Raw genomic sequence first — 19,662 nt, 5'->3', positions numbered from 1 at the left:
TCATTTGTTCAGGGTTGCCGGTGATGACGTCTCTCACCAGCCACGGCACTTGTGCAAAGGACTTCTGTGACTATGTTACTGGCTCGATGTGTAAACTTTCCCACCTGGATTTCTCCCAATGGCAAATCCTCCCTTCTGGATTTACTTGTGAGCAACTTCCTCACAAATGTATCTTTCGCTTCCCTGTGCCCCCATTTGGTGCATCTGATCATGTGCTTGTGAAGGTCAACATCTCTCTAGATATTCTCAGAGAACAGTCTCAGCACCAGCAAGTCTGGCAGTTCACTCGGGCAAAGTTCCAGGGGCTACAAGCAGCCATCACACTTCAGGACTGGTCTCCTATATCTCCCATCGCTGATATTAATTTAGCCTGGGAATTCTTCCACAGGAACCTACTTTCCCTTAAGCACAGATTAATCCCATCTCGTCTTCTTCACTTATCATGCCCATCATTCCATAAAGCCCACAACGAGTGGGTGTCCACTCTCAGGAGAGCCAGAAAACAACATCTGTCCAATCTCGAGATTGAACTTTCAAAGTTGTCTCCCTCCTCTAAAACTTGGTGGCACTTTGTTCAGACCATCTCCAGAGTCTGCTCCCCTTCCATCCCTTACCTCTCTTCAAATGGCAATACAGCCTTGCTCACGTGTCCTAAAAACATGCTCTGCTGCTGTTGCACTTCCTCTCTCTTCCCTTTTCACCCTCTCACTTGCCCAAAGTGATCTTCCACCTGCTTGGAAATGAGCCAACATCGCTGTACTATATAAACAAGGTGCACAATAGACCTATTAGCTTACTTTCAAGCTTGGTGTTAGCTTAACGGTTAAGGTGACTGGCTTAAGATCTTAAGGTCTTGAGTTCAAGCCTCTGTTAGTTCATTGAATTAACACCAGGTGGGTTGACTCAGCCTGTCATCCTTCCAAGGCCACTGCATCAGCGGCACAGCCATGCCCCAGAAAATAATGCAGCCAAGCAATCACAGGTTGCATTACGAATTTATAAAGCTTATTTTGAATCATCAGCAAGGTCATGGAATTAATGACCACATTTGATATAAATTCATTCCTTTTCTCCAATGACTTCATCTCAGATCATTAATTCAGATTCAGACCTGGGGTGTGTTCCGTTAGCAAGCAGCTTTATCACTTGCGAAATGGCTGGCTTGATTCAGAGCGCTCAAGTAAGCACTCTAACGAAATGGAATGCTTGGCACCGTTTATAAACATGACGGTTTCCATGGAAACAATGCCATTGTGGTACTCAAGCAAATGCTCTCCAAGCCTTCGTTTTCAGTTTTACTCAATCCTCTTGTGACAACTTCCCCAAGCAAACTTATTGTGTTAACAGTGGCTACAGAGTATGAGGAAGAGGGAAACAAAGATAAATAAATGGGGAGTCAGAAGGACGAGTCCCCTGCCAAGCTTATCTATAGACCCTACCGTTGTGAATTTTGGAGAGGAGGGAACGGGGAGGAGTTTTGCATGTTTGTAGATATTGACTAATTCGGATAAAAAAATAGAGTTAAAAAAAAATAAATAAAAAAAGTATGAAATGCACATTTCAATAATATGAGTATACATGACAGTAAACTTCTGAGAATTTCATCTGGGAATTATCGAGACAGATAGTATCATTTTGAATCAGACTACAGTGGCCATTTTTACGAACATGAATGAGGCATCTCTCTTAATTGCTTGCTCCACTTGCCAAGTGGCTCGGCGAGTGGTTTGCAAAGCGGTTGATACGGAACAACTGGCTTGGAAAGCGATAGCAATCTGCTTTCTAACGGAACACACTCCGGGTCACTTTATCGTGGACATGCAGCTTTGACTCTCCCAACAATGGATGGAGACCCTCAATCTCAGACATGAGATTAGGTCCGAATCTCTGGACATATCTCGAGCTGTCGATTTAATTATAGTCTGGCATCCCGCTTTGCTTTTCAAACTTCTTGCCTATGGCATCTAAGGTCAACTCCGCACATGGCTTGCTGACTTCAGCCTCTACTCTCATCGACAACGCGTGGTGCTCAATGGAATCCTTTCATCTCCTCTCTTTATCAAGGCTGGAGTGCCCCATTTCCCAAGGCAGTGTTCTAGGCCCCATCATATTCCTAATCTTTATCAATGATCTCTTTGATTCTCCATAAAATCCTTTTTAATTATTTGCTGATTATTCCACCCTCTGCCCTGACATTCATTCTTCAGATATACAAGCAGCAGCCTCTTCCTTCTCTTCAGACATTGATAGATTCACAAACTGGTCAAACACTTGGAATAAGTCTTTTAATCCTGACATCTCACACTCACTACCTCTGTCTGCAAGGACCATACGGCAAACTCTCCCAACAACCTTCTCGAAGAAGTTCAGTCACTCAAAAACTCCTGGGTCTTCTGAGCCACGATCTCTTCTGAGCAAACCACATTTCAAAGTTGGCATCCAAATCGGTCACCGACTAGGCATTCTCTGTCGTGCAAAGTCCTTCCTTGGTACACCTGAGCTCCTATCCACCTTTAAGCCATTCATCCGCAGCTTGATGGACGACTGCTCTCCCCTCTGGGCTGGCTCCCCTGCCTCACATCATGTCAGCTTGATGCCATGGAAACCAAAGTCTTCAAGATCATTGGAATCCCCCACAATGAAGCTCATTCTATCGGTAGGGTTGGGCATACAACCATACTTTTTTTGAAAGGAGTGTTTTTTATGGCCAAATTTCACGTTGATGACGAATCCGTTGAACTTTTTGACACACGATGATGTCTTAGGTTGGTAAAATGCAAAAATTCAAAATGGCCACCAAATTTACCCACTTTTCAGGTAAAATTTGATAATTATGGCTTACTAGAGCATGTAATATTAGGGTTGGGCACACATCGACTTTTTCTCTGTTGTCCCGTTGAAAGGAGTGTTTTTTATGGCCATTTTTCACGCTGATCACGAATCCGTTGAAAATTTTGACCTACGAAGTCTTACTAAGACATCATCGTAGGTGAAAAATTTCAACGGATTCGTGATCAGCGTGAAAAATGGCCATAAAAAACTCCTTTCAAAGAGACAACAGAGAAAAAGTCGATGTGTGCCCAACCCTACTATAGGCCTATCAGTTTGCCATCTCCAAAAGGTCGGTGGTCCCTGTTTTCTGGTCTTGCACTCTCTGCCCTCTCCATGCTTTGTTCCGCCAGGCATCTGCAGGGCACACACAGTTCACCAGCAAACCCGTTCCAGTGAAACTCCTAAAATCCAGAATATCTGCTCACCTCCACTCATTTATTCTTCTTTTCCCCCCACCTGTGAAACTGACTTCCATATTCTCTTCAAACTCGTTTTTCCCTTTAGGTCTTCAAGACAGTCGTTCACCACAATCTCAGATAATCCCCCATCCAAAACCATGATCTTTTCTACACCCATTAAACCCACCCCCCCCCTCAAAAAAAAAACAACAAAAAAAAAACTTTGGCTTCTGCATAGATATTGTCCACCCGTTGCGTTCTCCCCCATCCCTCATTTTTACCTGCATCCCTTGTTTGTCCGTCTCCGTCTATTTTCTCCCTCAGCCCTGTTGTTGGCTTTTCCCCATTCTGCTGTTCCTGTTATGTTGCATCCTGATCCATTAAATTTTTTTTTAAATATACAATGTCGAGGTTCTTATGAGAGCTAACACACAGAACGTATAACAAGGGGAGCAGGAGATAAGAGGGGCAGAAGAGGGAAGCACAAAACTGGGGAACAGAGGCATGAGGAGATCTGTGTAAGGGAAAGGGATGGGACGGGGTACACAGGGGAAACAAGATGGACACTACAGGGACTTTCAGGTCCTTATATGACAGGGACTTTCAGGAAGGAAAGCAGGGAACTTAAATGAGGTGGGTTTGGGGTGGATTAGATTAGCGTGGATAGACAAGATCGTGGTTTTGGATGGGGGAAGATAAGAGATGGTGGTGAACAACTGTTTTGAAGACCTTGAGGGAAGAATGGGATTGAAGAGAGTGTGGGAGTTTGTTCCAAAGGTGGGGAAAAAGAGGAATGAAAGAATGAAGGTGAGCAGAGCCTTGACTGTATAGAGAGTCTTGACTCTGTATACAAAATTTTTTTAAAAACAAGCTTACCAACTCTTCACGAAAGACATCGTGGATCATTAACGTCCACCAACTAGTGCTGGCAAGACAGATGGAATGCCCAGTTTAACATCCATCCGATGGATAACACAAACATTGATACCTTGCCCTGCCTCAAAACACCAGGGTGACAGTTTATAACTGGGTGAAGATTCAAACCCACAGCTCAGAAGTGTGTGCACACACCACTTGGCTATCCTGTAATCTCATTACAAAAAAGAAGGCTGTAAAACAACCAAATGATGTTCCTTTCCTTTGAATAGAGATTGGTTTGCACAACTCTGATGAAAATCTGTTTTCCCACTTAGTGTCAAGAATCCAGGTTCAAATCTCAAGAGGATAGTGTTAAAAACTCCTGTTCTGATATCATGTCCATCGTGGGTGCTGGCTGTCCTGTCTGCTTAGTTTTCGCATAAATAGCTTCACATTCTCTTCGCATGTGGACATTATCGATTTTGCAATGTATTTTAGAAAAACAGACAATGTTGCTGTGGAAACACTGGCAATGTTTTACTACACTTTGGAGAAAATGTTGACATTGGATTTTAAAACATGGTTGTCGGGAAGAAAATCTAATGAAACTCTGTGGCTTAATGGTTATAGAGCGTGTTCTCTGAATCTGGGAGGTTGGCGGTTCGACTCTCGGCCGAGTAATATCAAAGACTTTTCCAATGGTATGTGCTGCATCCATGCTTGATGTTCAGCAATGAAAAAGGATCGAGCACGGATAAGCAACCATTGTGCAGGCTTGATGGGCCTAATGACCTCCTTTGTTGAAGTTCCTTGTAAGGGAATTTGTATTATAAGATATAACTAGCAAATACCACCCATCACTTCGCTGAATGGAATACGAGAGAGAGAGAGAGAGAGAGAGAGAGAGAGAGAGAGAGAGAGAGAGAGAGAGAGAGAGAGAGAGAGAGAGAGAGAGAGAGAGAGAGAGAGAGAGAGAGAGAGAGAGAGAGAGAGAGAGAGAGAAAGAAGAGAGAGAGAGAAAGAAAAGGAAGGGGGCAGAGTGAGGGAGAAAAAAGGGGGGCAAGGCCTCACCACACGTTGCTATGCACTCCAGGAGGGAGGGGTGTGAGGAGGAGGGTAGGAATGAGAGAAAGACAGGTATCGGAGGAGAGAGAGAGGTAAAAAGGGAGAGGAGGTGGAGAAGAGTGGTGTGGGAGTGAGGAAGGAAAAAGGGGGGAGAGTAAGGAGGGGGGAAGAGGTCGTTTAACCACACATCACTATAGACTCCGGGAGGGGGGGTGCGATGAGGAGGGTGAGAGCGAGACTGAGAGAGAGAGGAGAAAGAGGAGTGAGGAGGGGTGTGGGAGCGAGGAGGGGGAGAAGAGGTATGGGGGCAAAGAAGGGAGGGAGGCAACACCTCACCACATATCAGAAGTTGCTATGCACTCCGGGAAGAGGCGGTGCGAGGATGGGGTGGGCACGAGAGGAGGAGGGAGAGGTAGTGAGTGTGAGATTTGTCAGGATTAAAAGACTCCATAGATGAAAGCCATCTCCAAGCCTTGAAAGTCAGTGGGAAGTGGGAAGGAAGGGTGTTGCTATTCAGGTCAGGTCAGGTCAGGTCAGGTATGGGAGTATGCACCGGAGCAGCGTGTCGCTGCGTCCACTTTCCGCCGGTACTCCAGGGGCCTCTGTCTGGACATCCCACAGGCAGATGCCTGGCCCATCCCAATCTCCTTGAGATGCTGATCAACCTGCTGCAACCATGAGGCACATGGTCAGCCCATTGGCCTCCTCCACTCACGAGGCTCCTTCGCTGAGAGAATCTGGCGAGCAGGATCAGCGTCAGGAAAACGAGCCACATGTCCATACAGCGACAGCTGAAGGTCATGGACTAGGCAGGTAACAAATCTCAGTTGAATCTCTCTCAGCACCCGCTCGTTGGACACAAAGTCCAACGAGCGATGGCCAAGGATTCTCCGAAGAGACCTGGCACCAAAGGAATTAAATCTCCGTCTCAGATCCCTGGTCAGAGTCCAAGTCTCACATTCGTAGAGCAAGATTGGAACCAACAAGGACCTGAAGACTCCGACTTTCGTCCTCCCGCACAGGTACTGGGAGCGCCACACCCCATGATCCAGTGAATACATAACTACCCGGGCCCGATCCAGACGTCTGTTGACCTCTGGTTCACAACCAGCAGAGACATGCATATCACTGCCAAGGTAAGCGAATCTCTCTGTGACCTCAACATCCTCACCACAAACAGGTACAGACAGGATAGCAACATCCAATATGTCATTGAAAGCCTGGACCTTAGTCTTGACACAGGAAAACTGTAATCCCAGCAGCTCCATCTCCTCATTCACCACCTCGAGGGCCCCCAAAAGGACATCCAGAGTCTCTGCAAAGATGACTGCATCATCTGCGAAATCAAGGTCAGAGATCTTGGCATTCCCAAACGATGCACCGCAGCTTGATCTCGCCGAAATCCTCCCCAGAATCTAGTCCATGCAAACGTTGAAAAGTGTGGGGGCCAGTACACACTCCTGACAAACTCCAGTAACAACTGGAAATAAGTCAGAGATTGTATCACCACATCTCACAGCGCTCTCAGTACCAGAGTATAGTTTAGACATCAGATCGATCAGTTTTGGTGGCACCCCACGAAGACCAAGAATCCTCCAGAGAGCATCCCGATTCACTGAATCAAACGCTTTGCAGAGATCAACATAGGCTGCAAGCAGCCCCTGCGGTAACACTTGTGTGTGTTCAGTGTGTACTGCAGTGTGTACTAAGTTACGGGGACAGCAGTCCCCGTTGCTTAGTTATTTCGATAAGTATGTGTTTATAGTTAGAATCCCTCCTTCTGTCTAATGGGAATTTCGTGTGCGCGCTAAGAGTTATTTTTTTGTTAGGTTTTTTTTTTTTTTTTTACAACTACAACTACAACAACAACAACGCCACCGTCCCTCACTCGACCCAGTCGCCATTGTTCACGTGTTTTTGGCTGAGGGTGTGGGTGGAGCCTCTGTCGCTTCGAGGCTCCGCACCAAGGAAGAGCATGGACCGTTTCCTCCAACCAATGAGCAGAGGGCGAGCACCACACGCACGCCCCAGCCAATCTGGAGGCTGACCACGAGTCGTCCGACAACCCCTCGTCCAATCAGGAGGCGAGGGGCGAGAAAAGAAACCCCTCCCACCTAAAGAGAGAAAAAGAGATGAGAGGACAGAGACAGGAGTGATTGTGGTGATTGGCTTGGTCTGCGGTAGTGGTTCAAGCGGTCTGTGGTCCTTTGCGGTGGCTCACCATGGTGGTGGTGACCGAAGAGCAGTGATCGTGGTGACTGCTGAGCGTCTGTGGTCTTGGAGGCAATTGGCTTCGTCTGAGGTCGTGGTGGCCCCAACATTATGTCATAGTGATGTCTTTTCCAATGTAAACAAATTCCAGTAGAAACAAACATGATTACTGTACCTTTATTGGTCCCCTGCTGGTTTCACCTGAGGGGACTATAGGTTAGCTCTCCGTCTGTCCTTCCATCCGTCCATCCGTCCCACCTGTTTTTTTTGTTTTTTTTAACCTTTTTTCCCATACACTTAAACATATTCAACTGAAAATTGGTACATGGCTTTAATATGATAAGTTACAGAACAGGTTCGAGTTGCAGGGTGTTTCATCAATTATTCGGTGGTGGAGGTTATGTTTTCACCCCTTTCTGTTGGGTCGCCGAAATTGGTGACCCTTATCGTCAGTAATTCTGTCTGTTTGGATGTTTGTTCGTTTGTCATCAGCACAATTGGTAGTAAACGTGGGCGGATTTTGACCAAACTCGGGTGGTAGGTACATCTTATGACCTAGTGCTTTGGAAATTGTGATGGTTGCTAGGGACGCTTTGGTTCCCCAGCAACAACCGATAAACATTCAAAATCGGTACCGTTCACCCGAAATCAATTCCAAAAGCCATTATCCCACGTCGGGTTATGAAATTTGGCACGAATGATCTACAGGCGATGCTCTATCAAATATATTCCGGTTTTTTGTGATATATGGAATACTTTACCCACAGCGCCCCCTACAATTAGGGTATGCGTGAAAATTGACGAAAATTGAAGGCCCCCTAGCGACCAGGTGAGTGCATCGATACGAATGAAACTTTGCAGGTTCAGGGTACTCAATGAGTACTACAACTTTGCCTCAGGACATATTGACCAATTTCGCTTCGGTCAGGGGTCAAAGGTCAATTAGTGCAAAAATCGATAATATGCGAGAGCTGGAGGTGCCTTCGCGCCAAATGCTACTCCTCCTCGGGTTATGGTCGGATGGTCATGAAAATTCACACCAGTCGTCTGGAATACATTGTGCACAAACGATCGAGCCGGATTTTCGATTTCGATCTTTGTTCACCCTAAGCATCCCCTCGAACTTTGGGGATTTCCGATTTCAAACCGCATTTTCGGTACTTTTCATTCAAATGGATACCGAGTAGTTATCAGTAGATGGAACTTTACATTGATCAGTTAGTCAGGTCAGGTTCGATCTGTGACCTGCTACAGGTACCATGTAAACCTGTACTAACCTGTTCCATGGTCGGGTTGTCGGCGACTAAACCGTCTCCCCCACCAGGTTTTCTGGTGAGGAGGGTGTTTGGATATGGACACCCAGCAGGATTAAAAACAAAACCTGTCAAAGGGCGGAGGAGCTCCTTGTGAGCCAACGGCCATCCATATCTAGTGCCCAACTGTGTCTGCGGACGTCCTCCTGCAGTTGGGTTACTTCTTATTAGGAGGTTGGTGGCAGGATTTGCACTCCAGCCACCGTAAAACGCTTCATTCCGCAAAACGCAAAAACGCAAAAAAATCTGAAAACCCACTCCGTGGGAGTACCTCCTGTGCAGCTTCCCTTCGCAGGGCAGCTCACCGGATGATGGGATTGGGGCAAAGCCTTCGGGACCCCCAATCTTTGATAGGAGGGAAACCACGGGGTAACATCCCTGGGTCAGATTGCGGGAGAGTGTGTCGGAGTGGTGCTGAGGTGTCGTCCACCAGACGGCGGTCTCCTTGGGTTAACCTGAGGCGGTCCCTTCGGGTGGGTGCCTGGAATGTCCTATCCCTAAGAGAGGATGATCACCTGTCTCTGTTATCATCTGAGCTCAAGCGTTTGGACATCGGGATTGCAGCTCTCTCTGAGGTTCGGAGACCGGATTGCGGCGAGATAATGGTGGGTGGTTACACCTACTATTGGTCTGGTCGCTCTGATGGTTACCATACCCAAGGAGTTGCTGTAGCTGTGTCCAATAAGCTGACCCCAATGATAATTGAGGTAACACCGGTCAACGAGCGTATTATGAGATTAAGGATTCGTCACTCCTTAGGTGTCATTTCCCTGGTCTCTTTATGCTCCGACTGAGGCGAGTGATCTCACCGTGAAGGATGCATTCTACGCCACACTCGAGTCTGTGGTTGATCAGTGCCCCAGACGAGATACACTTCTAGTCTTGGGGGATTTCAATGCATCGACTGGAACTGATAGGGATGGTTATGAGGTGTGTGTTGGTCCCCATGGGTCAGGAACTATGAACCAGAATAGCACTAAGTTCCTTGACTTTGCAAGAAGTCATGGACTTAGGGTGGCTGGTTCATGGTTTCAGCGCCCGCAAGCTCATCGCTGGACTTGGTATTCCAACGCTGGCGGTGTGGCAAAGGAGATTGACCATGTCCTCATTGACGGTCGCTGGAGGATGATCCAGAACTGCAGGGTCTACCGGAGTGCTCAGTTCCTCAATACTGACCACAGGCTTGTTGTAGCAACTCTAAAGCTGCACCTTAAATCCTGGAGAATAGTACCATCCCAGCCTAGGCTGGATGTTGCCAAGCTCAGGGATGAGAGAGTAGCTGAGGAGTTTGCGAACAGGCTGAGTGGACACTTGGGGGGTCTGGGTGCTTTGGGGGGTCCTTTTTTTTTTTTTTTTTTTTTTTTTTTTTTTTTTGTATACCTTGGTCGAGGCTCGTATGAGAGCTAACACACAACTCACAGCAAGGAGGCATGAGACAAGAGGGGCGGGAGTGGAAGGGACAAAACATTGGGGAACAGACACAGGTGAACTGTGGAAGGGGGAGGGATGGGGATGGGACGGGGAACATGGCGAGGGGAAGATGGACATTAAAGGGACTTTCAGGAAGGAAAGCAGGAGAATTGAAGGAAGTGGGCTTGGGTGGATTATCGGGGGTAGAAAAGATCGAGGATTTGGATGGGGGAAGATAAGAGGTGGTGGTGAACAGCTGTTTTGAAAGCCTGGAGGGAAGAATGGGAAAGAATAGAGTGAGGAAGTTTATTCCAAAGGCGGGAAAAAAGAGGAATGAAAGAGTGAAGATGAGCAGTGATTCGTGATTTTGGTAGTTTTACCAGAAGGGGGTTGTTGGCGGACCTTGAGCGCCCTGTGGAAATGTGGTTGGGACAAATCACAGAGAGAGCAGGGGGGCAAGGCTGGAGAGGAGTCGGTAGAAGACAGAAAGACCACCGACCAACCTGCGGTGATTGAGTGAGAGGCCCAAAGACTCAGCTTCATTGCGGGAGATGCCAATGATCTTAAAAGCCCTGGTTTCGACAGCGTGAAGTCGAGAAAGGTGGGAGGCAGGAGCACCAGCCCAGAGGGGAGAGCAGTACTCCATCAGGCTACGGACAAAAGCTTTGTAAGTGGTCAGGAGCTCAAGAGGGCCGAGGAAGGACTTTGCACGACGGAGGATTCCCAGTCGGCGACTGGCTTTTGAGGCAAGGTTGGAAATGTGACTTTCCCAGGAAAGGTCATGGCAGATAGTGAGACCCAGAAGCTTGAAAGAAAAGACTTCTTCCAGAGGATTGTTGAGAAAGTGGATGGGGGGTTTTGTAAACGGTCCTTTCGAAGAGACATAGTGAGAGTGTGAGATTTGTCTGGATTGAAAGACATGTTCCACGTGTTGGACCAGTTTGTGATTTTATCCAGATCTGCAGTGAGCGAAGAAGCTGCTGCTTGCTGGTCTGAGGGATGACAGATGGTACGGCAGAGGGTGGAGTCGTCGGCAAAGAGAAATAGAGGATTTTCCAGAGAGTCCGAGAGATCATTGATGAAAACCAGAAAAAGAACAGGGCCCAGAACGCTACCTTGAGGAACTCCAGCCTGCACAGGAAGAGGGGATGAAAGAACTCCATTTAGGGCCACACGTTGACTGCGACAGGAGAGGAAGTCTGCGAGCCATGAGTGGAGATGGCCTTGAATACCATGGGAAGAGAGTTTGGTGAGTAGGGCAGGGTGCCAGACTGTGTCAAAAGCACGTGATATGTCCAGGGATACGGCTCGGATTTCCTGTCTGGCATTGAGGACCTCCATCCATTGATGGGAGAGCAGTAGCAGCATATCTAGGGTAGAGTGACCTGGTCTGAAACCAAATTGATGATTGGAAATCAAGCCATTGGAGAAGAGGAAGGATTTCATGTCTGAAGCGATGATGGATTCCATAACCTTGCTGATGATTGGGAGAAGGCTGATTGGTCTATAGTTACAGGGATCTGTTTTTGCACCTTTTTTATGCAGGGCAGTGATGTTAGCAGATTTCCAAGCAGATGGCAGATGACCTTGGGAAAATGAGAGGGTGAATAGAACAGAGAGAGGGTGAGCAAGAGCAGAAGAGCAGGCTTTGAGGACACGTGGGCTGATGCCGTCTGGACCGGTTGCAGAATCTGACTCGAGGTTTGAAAGCAAGCTCTCCACCTTGTCAGGAGAAAAGGATACAGAGTCCAGGGACAGTTGGGTGCGACTGGGTAAAGTGGGTAGAGATAGTGATGGGTTTGGGACACAAGATTTAGCTGCAAACACCGAGTTTAGACATTCAGCTTTATCACGTGTGGAATCAGCAGTGCGGCCATTTGAGGTAAGGGAGGGGATGGAGGGGGAACATACACCAGAAACAGATTTGATTAAACGCCACCAGGATTTTGAGGAGGGAGAGAGGTTTGAGAGTTCAGACTTGAGAGAGTTGTCCTGAAGAGTTGTGGAACACCTTCAAGACCACCGTCCTTGATGTTGCCGGTGGATGCCTTGGAGTTCACCGCAGGGCAAAGAAGAATTTTGTCTCTCAAGGGACACTGGATACCATTGACCAGAGTCGCAGGGCCAGGCTGAATGGCAGAGCCGAGCTGTTCAGGGAGCTGAGGCGTAAAACTGTACGTGCACTGAGGGTGGACAAGGAGGCCTATGTGCGAGGAATCTGTGAGGGGGTAGAGCATCACCTGTGGACAGGTGATTCTCGTCCCGCTTACAGGGGAATTCGCGCATTACGTTCATCCAAGCCCATCCCTCGGAGCACTGCAGTTCGAGCAGAGAGTGGTAGGCTCTTGACAGAGGAGTCTGAAGTGAAGGCCCGCTGGGCCGGTTACTTCGAGCGGTTGTACCAGGCTGATCCCCCAGCTGTCGAGTTGGACGTCAAGGGTGTTACAATCCCTGTTGCTGACCCTCGAATCAACTGTGGTCCACCATCGCTTGTGGAAACACGGGCTGCGGTGAACCAGTTGAAACGGGGCAAAGCTCCAGGGATCTGTGGCATCCATGCCGAACTTCTCAAGGCTGGTGGAAATGCTGCACTCGCATCGTTGCATGCAGTTTTGTGCTCTGCCTGGAACACAGGCATCATCCCACCTGACTGGAAGAGGGGCCTTGTTGTCCCTCTCTGGAAAGGGAAGGGTGATCGCCAAGACTGCAACAACTACCGAGGGGTGACGCTGCTCTCAGTGCCGGGCAAGGTCTTTGCTCGGATAATTCTTGATAGGGTTCGCCACCATCTGCTTGAGCACCAGCGTCCAGAGCAGTCAGGCTTTACACCAAAGAGGTCAACGATTGACCGTATCCTTGCACTTCGTGTACTCACCGAACGCAGACGAGAGTTTCGGCAGGGGCTGCTTGCAGCCTATGTTGATCTCTGTAAAGCGTTCGATTCAGTGAATCGGGATGTCCTCTGGAGGATTCTTGGTCTTCGTGGGGTGCCACCGAAACTGATCGATCTGATGTCTGAACTCTACTCTGGTACTGAGAGTGCTGTGAAGTGTGGTGGTACCGCCTCTGACTTATTTCCAGTTGTTACTGGAGTTCGTCAGGGATGTGTACTTGCCCCCACACTTTTCAGCACTTGTATGGACTGGATTTTTGGGAGGATGTCGGAGAGATCAAGTTGCGGTGCATCGTTTGGCAATGTCAAGATCTCGGACCTTGATTTTGCAGATGATGCAGTCATCTTTGCGGAGACTTTAGACATCCTCTTGGGGGCCCTCGAGGTACTGAATGAGGAGTCGGAGCCGTTGGGATTACGGATTTCTTGGGTCAAAACAAAGATCCAGGCTTTCGGTGACATCTTGGATGCTGCTGTCCTGTCTGTGTCTGTTTGTGGTGAGGATGTTGAGGTCGTGGATAGATTCACTTACCTTGGCAGTGATATTCATGTCTCCGCAGGTTGTGAGCCGGAGGTCAATAGACGTCTGGGTCGGGCCTGGGGAGTCATGGATTCACTGGATCATGGGGTGTGGCGTTGCCGGTACCTGTGCGGGAGGACGAAAGTCCGAGTCTTCAGGTCCTTGGTACTTCCAGTCTTGCTCTATGGGTGCGAGACTTGGACTTTGACCAAGGATCTGAGACGGAGACTTAATTCCTTTGGTACCAGGTCTCTTCGGAGAATCCTTGGCTATCGCTGGTCGGATTTTGTGTCCAACGAGCGGTTGCTGAGAGAGACTCGGATGAGATTTGTTACCTGCATAGTCCGTGAGCGTCAGCTGCGGCTGTATGGACATGTGGCTCGTTTTCCTGACGCTGATCCTGCTCACCAGATTCTCTCAGCGAGGGAGTCTCATGAGTGGAGGAGGCCAGTGGGCCGACCACGTGCCTCATGGTTACAGCAGGTTGACCATCATCTCAAGGAGATGGGGATGGGCCTGGCATCTGCCTGGGGGATGGCCAGACGGAGGCCCCTGGAGTACCGGCGGAAAGTGGACGCAGCGACGCGCTGTTCTGGCACATGCTCCCATACCTGACCTGACCTGAACTAGATGAGATTTGATATGCCTAATCTTCAGGTGATTCCCTATCCGCTATATGACATCCATTTTGCTCTATATCTTATAGTTTCCATGCTCGGCGACCCATCGCCTCCTACTGGCTTGTCTGTTTTGTTTGTCTGTTTTTGTGCAGGATATCTCAAAAAGTTGTGAACAGATCCGGATGAAATTTTGTGGACAGGTTTGTTGTGTGATAAGGACGAACTGATTAGATTTTGGTGAAGATCCAGATCTGGATCTGGATAAGAGAATTATTTAATGTTTAAAGTGATTCTTCACTATTGAGGGATAGGGCCAAAAACGATATAGTACTGTATAGCATGATATTTCAAAAAATGTATTGGGCCCGATATATGTTCACGTGGATCAGGCATTACGTGGCGGAGGTATGTGCTCTACCGAGTGCCCTTCTCGTTCATAGAGTTATGCTCTTTTGGACTTAGAAAACATCATGTCGGTAGGGGACATGTATCACAAAGCAATTCTTGCTCTTGTTCACTTTACATTGATCAGTCTATTCTTACCAATCCTGGAAGTCTGATGTTGGTCTCGGTTTAACCATACCTATATCAATCCATATAGGTCTAACCATGTCCAAAACAATACGTAGAAGTATAACTGTACTTATAACCATATATATATATATATATATATATATATATATATATATATATATATATATATATATATATATATATATATATATATATATATATATATATATATATATATATATATATATATACATATATAGAACAATCCATATAGGTGTAACCATCCCGAAGGCAATCAGTCTAGGCAGCAATGTGTCCTATCTATATTATTATATGCTAAGAGGTCGGACTGTGTGTGTCCTTTGGTGCTGCCGTTTATGTTCCTTCTGCATCGTCATTGGCCTCATGATGACCTTGTCTAGCCATCGATGGTTTTGAACTTTCCTTGACATGTTGTCATTGGGTTTTAAGGCAGTATGTTTCTGCTGGAGAACACCATCGTCTTGCTGCTCCAAAGCTGTAGTTTTACCATTATCATAGTTGTCATTTTATGGTCATACTAATTACTGAGCGGCACTGAGCAGGCATGAAATGTTACTGGCCGATCCTGATCCTGGCTCAATGTGCTTGTCAAAGCCATTTCTGTCGAATGATTATTTGGAGTATCTTTCACCGGACAATTCCATATCACAAGCACAATCACAGGGGTGACAGGATGCATAAAATACATACAGATCGTGGGTCATACATGGCCAGATCAGCAAGAAATGCCCACGTTATAAGCACAAGGAAATAAAGTCGCAAGAACAAGCTGTGGTACTACGAAGTTCAAAAACTACAGGAAATAATCGTGGGGAATGGGATGGCCTTTGGGGTTTGCTTACTCGGAAATGTTGTGGGGATTAGTTGGAAGAGCAGAACCAATTGGAATAGAGTGTGGTTACAGAAAGTGGAGCAGGGATGTGCATCCCGACAGGGCTGAATGCTACTCAGCCAAACAGGTGTAGCTTCACACGTGAATAGTGAACATCCGAAATGCTGTTTATCTTATTAACTAACTACTGGGTTTAACAGGACATGGTATACTGCGCATAACATTTTTGACATCATCTAAAGCCCCTTTCGTTGTAATGGAGTGGCAAGTTCTCTAAGGCCCTACTTGTCATGGAACCTGCAGTCCACCACATCTGCCTACCCGGGATACGTGATAAAGGATGACCTGAAGAATCATGTACACATTGCATGCAGGACAAGACTGTGAGACGTCTTTGTACTTTTACCCAAATAACAAGCCTTTAGGAGGTGACAATACAATAATATATATATGGATTCAAACCTGAGCCAGTGTTATGAGGAAAGCGCTCGGATGAAAACGCGAAACAGACCAGCCCTTTGTTCACAGTTCTCTGTATGCAAGTACACTGCTTACAAATCAACCAATTGTAAATAATCCCTCCCCTAATTTCAACCCTGCCCCATTGCTCCTCTTCCCTCTACCACCCATCATCTTTCCAACCCCTTCATATCAACACCTCTGTATAAACGAATCCACAGCTTTTGTAGTGAGCACACTGCCGGTTAAAATATGCATCTTCTTCGTGAGCTTTATATCTTATTTACTTTCACAAAGCTGAAGCCTCCATGGGGATTGTTATTATAGCAAAGCACATAGTTCCATGTTGTTACCTCTGCCAGCGAAGATGGACGAATGTTATTTGTTCACCTTTGTCTGTCTCTTTGTGAGCAGGATATCTCAAAAACGTTATGGACAGATTCAGACGAAATTTGGTGGACAGGTTGGGTGTGTGGCAAAGACAAATTAATTAGGTTTTAGTGGAGATTTGAATCCGGATACGATTATTTTTCAAGCGATTCATCACCAATGAGAGAGAGCATGATATGTCAAGAAGTTGTGGATCAATGAAAAAACTTGGTGGATGAGTTGGTTAGGTGACAAGAATAAGCCGATTCGATTTTGGTTCAGGCTTGGATGTAGATCCAGCCTATCAGTGGATACCTGGCGGAGGTATGCACGTGTTCACAAAGTGCTGTTGTAGTTTTGTGTGAAACCTCAATGCTTATGTCATTCCCGAGTTGTTCCACGGGTCACACGGTTGTGATCATGAGGCACATATGTTGAAAGCAAGTGACCTTAGCTTATTCGTGTTTTTCAAGTAATTTAACGTCTATTATGCGCACACTTTGTCCAAGTATATAACGAGGAAACTTACCTTGTTTTCATTCATCACGCAATCCGGGTTAAAAACTGTGCTTTCCTGACCCGGGTTAACCCGGCTGTTCAGTCTGGGTTCCCGAAAGTCTATGATCGTTTATCTAAGCTAAGTGAGAAGCTCACATTTCCATTCGGTGGCTGTTTTTGGTGGAAGTGCCTGGTTCTTTCTCACTCGTTGAGTCCATGGGTGGATGTGCACCTCGAGGCCCAAGATAATTCCTACGATCTACCTGAGCGATTTCAAACATTGAATGCATATCATCTCTTAACGATAAACTCACATCCCATCTTCTTTTGCAACTTGTCTTTTCTATTCTAATTACACACCGACTCGGTGTTTTTTCGAGGAGCCGAAGGATAATCAGGATTAGCATAGGCCAAAACAATTATGGTATGTATCTTTCTTGTTGGTTTGACTCCAAATGTAGACGTAAACTTGTCACCTGATTGTTGGGGACGGGGGTGGGGGCTTCATTCATCTTATCGCACATCTGCACACTTTGGCGAAGGGTCAGGATAAAATATGGGCAAGCTTGCTTTGACAGCCCAAACGCAGTATCAGTGTGGTTCGCTTTTCAATACGGGTTGAGTGGTGCGTAGATAGCATGGAAACAAAGTATTAGACACAAGAGGAGGCCATTTGGCTCATTATACCTTCAAGATGCCCATTAACTCGACTTACCAATTTCTTATCTTTTATAATACTATTCCCCCATTTTAGTATTTACTTAACATTAACAAGCATAACATTTTGCCAGGGCACTGGCAACCAATTGCCTACTCTTTTCAAAGGACACCCAGAAGTCTTTAACATTCACAAGCTAAATGCAGAGGGGGACACCCGGCTCTTTGTCTCAGTCAGCCCACGCCTCACATAATGGTTGTATTTAGTTCAGTGTGACTTCGTCTGGGGTTGAACCTCGACTAGATAGTTCGATCGTAAGCATTCCACAAACTGAACTATGCTCCAACCCGAAAATATTATGAAGTAAATGCCTGATTTGGGTCAAATCGCTTAAACCATGCGGTGTACGCCTTTTGCAATCCTGACTCGCCTGAAAGCTATTCAGGCATTGCACAGACAAATGTATTTTGTCAGTATGTGCCTCAATAAATGATCAAAACTTCCCAATGTAATTAGCCCTGGAATACTCTGGTCACAGATTTCTAATTTGCCATTCTTACCCTAAACTATACCACGTGTACCTTGTGAATGTGTGTTAATACTGATAATGACAAACATCAAATTTCTGGATATGCTGCTGATATCAAAGTTTGATTGTAGAACCACATCCCAAACTTAAATTTAGTGTTATTTCTTTATATTTTTGTTTTGAAATAACGACTTTGCACATTTTGTTTTTGGTTGTTTCAGGTCGCTGGGGTGGCTGGATGTGGCCTGACATGGAGGAGGTGGGGAAGGAATCGACAACTGTGGCACAACTTTCCTGCTTCTCTGACATTCCTTGCCTTGGTGAGAAGCCTACACATACAGCCAGTCATACAAACAGTCACATAATCATGCATGCCTGACACTCCACTGTGTACCCCTACAACCAGTCAGATATATATATATATATATATATATATATATATATATATATATATATATATATATATATATATATATATATATATATATATATATATATACATACTTGGCTCACAAAGTGGGTACACTACTGTTACATAAAGGGCAAAAAAAAAGTTTCGGGAAACATGAAATGCAACCCATTATGCTAATCTGCATGTATTCAAATAGCTAAATCTAAATTTTTAGACCTGCAGCACGTCCGGTTTTAAAGTTACCACTGAATATATACAACACTGTACATACACCTTCGAATTTCGAGCTTGGAATCAGATGAAAAAAAAAAACAACGTAAATGTTATATTTTGGGATAAGAAATGGATAATTTTACTCTGCCTTTTTAAACAGGCTCAATCTGTGAAAGGAAAAAGAAAAAAAAAACAACACATTTTGAGCGAGTCCGATGTTATAAATTACGAAGAAAACACAGACGAGTTCAGTTGCAAAGAAAGCCACACTTGTAAGCGAAAAATAACGTTAAAATGGAATCTATTTCTTTCGAACTTTTGAAAATAATCACTTTAAACATGAAAAGAAAAACATAATTCTTACCTCTCGGATCCTCACGAAGCACCAATAAAATTCTAGCGTTGGTTAAAATGAAGAATTATCAGACAAATGCGAGTCACCTCATTCGGCTTGGCGTCCTCATGCTGGATTCGTACGTTACGGCTCTCGCAAAGACACGGATACGAAGACAAACGCTGCGCTCGACGGCGAATGGAAATGTGCTGACACGCTTGCAAGTGCCTATTATATCCATCAATCGGGGAAGTTTGCAAGACGGCAAGATTTTCTAATGCTAGCGTTATTTGCGTCCGACAAGAGATGATGATTCGTACATAACGGGACTGACACGAAAATCAAGACGGGATTACTTGCGGTCCGAATTTTATTTTCTGATCACAATTTTGATCTATATTTTTCTGCCGTTAGACTCTTCTGTCATGTTTCCAAGAAATAAAGGGAGATTTGGAATAAAAATCATAAGAAACATTATCAACACTGGACTCCTTATTTTTCTCGATGCAGTGGACACGAAGCCTTATGTACGAATCCATTATTTCATCAAATAGGGTAGATGCCAGAAAACCCGAATAGGGAGACAGAACATCATCAAAACATAAAAGAGACACCAAAGTTCACATTCTGAGTCACCACACTCAAAATAACTGTCACATAAGAAACGTACAGTAAAACAAAAA

At 45.9% G+C, this 19,662-nt stretch overlaps 1 protein-coding gene across 6 annotated transcripts in view; it reads left to right on the top strand.

The window, feature by feature from the left end:
* LOC147008749 (peroxisome proliferator-activated receptor delta-like) overlaps positions 1-19,662 on the top strand; it is a 93,612-nt gene that overhangs the window by 58,095 nt on the left and 15,855 nt on the right. For 5 of the 6 annotated variants that reach the window (XM_085863603.1, XM_085863597.1, XM_085863601.1 and 2 more), the window contains exon 2: positions 18,242-18,340. In XM_085863603.1, the coding sequence (XP_085719729.1) occupies positions 18,242-18,340 (99 nt within the window). Of the gene's footprint in view, positions 1-14,287; positions 14,321-18,241; positions 18,341-19,662 lie in introns of those variants that run through there. The other variant, XM_085863602.1, reaches the window with a different exon arrangement.

This window comes from Eptatretus burgeri, chromosome 18, assembly GCF_056783735.1.
Source record: "Eptatretus burgeri isolate ZD-2024b chromosome 18, Ebu_testis_v1, whole genome shotgun sequence".
NCBI lineage: Eukaryota > Metazoa > Chordata > Myxini > Myxiniformes > Myxinidae > Eptatretus > Eptatretus burgeri.
This window is presented reverse-complemented; position numbering and strand designations above follow the sequence as displayed.